Here is a 1,603-nt window from a genome sequence, read left to right on the forward strand (position 1 = left end):
TGTACCTACCTATATAGTTTAAGTTTAAAAATTTGGCTCCCAAAAGAAATTTCAATCGTTGTACTGTTGATATTTGGCTCTGTTGACTAATGAGTTTGCCGACCACTGTCCTAGGGGACAGGTGAGTGTGAAATGAAATGAGAAAAACTGGGGAAGGACGCACACCAGTAAGTACATTTTAAAACCAAAAATATTGCTGCTGTCTCTTTAATTTACTGTTGAATGAATATTCGCCTTATTCACTAAGAAACCATAAGCTCACCAAGGACCTGCGGGCTGCCAGGCCAGAATCCGTGGCTGGTGAAAAGGAGAAAATACTTGACTTTCATGTCTTATTCTCTCATGCCCAGATGCCTGTGATGAGATACCAAGATATGAATCTATGAAAGCCAAGGGTAATCCTCAGCCCCCTGTAAGTTCTGGGTTCGAAGTAGAATATGAGTGTCGCCCAGGATTCAGGCTTATTGTTCCTCTTGTTCGTCCCACCACCACTGTTTGTCAGCCTGATGGCACGTGGGCACCTCCTCTCCAGGAGGCCTGTACAAGTAAGTACACAAGACTTTTTACTTTTATTGCTCTAAAGATTTTCATACATTTTAGACGGCATATTCTGCTACTACAATGATGGTTTTCTCATGTGGATGTAGGTTTTAGATAGTCATGTATTTTTCTTGTTGGTTGTCTGGGTAAATGTGAATCTTAAGTTTGGCCTTTTAATAGTTAAAGAAAGAAAAATACTATTCTCACAATAGAGCAATGTGGAATTTTGGTTTTGATTCAGATCTGTTTTGGAGTTTGTATCAAACAACAACTATTACATTTTTCTTTCAGGAAAATCATGTCTACAACCAGCAGAGCCCCTAAATGGCCACGTAGAAGGAACTTTTCAGCTTGGTACACAGGCTAACTACTCTTGTAATGAGGGGTAAGTAGAGGAAATAGGTAAATGTTCTACTTCTATTTTTGTTTTGCTTCTCTTCTAAGTATTCCCATAATGTTGATTTAATTTTGCTTTGTGTGTGAGAAGTTGTACTCATAGCCAATCAACTCTTGGGCTTCTTATAGTGACCAAAAAGATGTGTAATGAGTAGAAGGAAATTTCCATTGAAGTAAAGCAGAATTGTATAATGCTATCTATATATATAAAGAGCCAGGGGCCATCACGACCAAACAACTGAGCAGCAGGCTGTGTGGGGTGGCCAGGCCGGCAGGGGGTTTAGTGAGGGGCGACCAGGCCGGCAGAGGGGGCAGTGAGGGGTGACCAGGCCGGCAGGGGGCGCAGTTGACAGGAACCAGGCTGGCAGGGTTGGCAGTGAGGGGCGACCAGGCCGGCAGAGGGGGGTAGTGAGGGGCGACCAAGCCGGCAGGGGCTGGGGCAGTGAGGGGCGACCAGGCCAGCAGAGGGGGGTAGTGAGGGGCAACCAGGCTGGCAGAGGGGTGCAGTTGGGGGCAACCAGGCTGGCATGGGGGGCAGTAAGTGGTGACCAGGCCGGCCGGGGGGCAGTTAGTGGCAACCAGACCAGCGGGGGGGGGCAGTTGGGGGCAATCAGGCTGGCAGGTGGGGCAGTAAGGGGGGACCAGGCCAGCAGGGGGGGCAGTTAAG

The 1,603-nt window shown here is 47.3% G+C and overlaps 1 protein-coding gene across 1 annotated transcript in view; it reads left to right on the forward strand.

The window, feature by feature from the left end:
- The window catches only part of LOC102261137 (membrane cofactor protein-like), a 143,281-nt gene that overhangs the window by 30,757 nt on the left and 110,921 nt on the right, over window positions 1–1,603 (forward strand). The window contains exons 6-7 of the mRNA XM_014528936.1: window positions 351–545; window positions 832–925. Coding sequence (XP_014384422.1) covers window positions 351–545; window positions 832–925 — 289 coding nt within the window. The remainder of the gene's footprint in view (window positions 1–350; window positions 546–831; window positions 926–1,603) is intronic.

This window comes from Myotis brandtii, unplaced genomic scaffold (genome assembly GCF_000412655.1).
Source record: "Myotis brandtii unplaced genomic scaffold, ASM41265v1 scaffold661, whole genome shotgun sequence".
Classification (NCBI taxonomy): domain Eukaryota; kingdom Metazoa; phylum Chordata; class Mammalia; order Chiroptera; family Vespertilionidae; genus Myotis; species Myotis brandtii.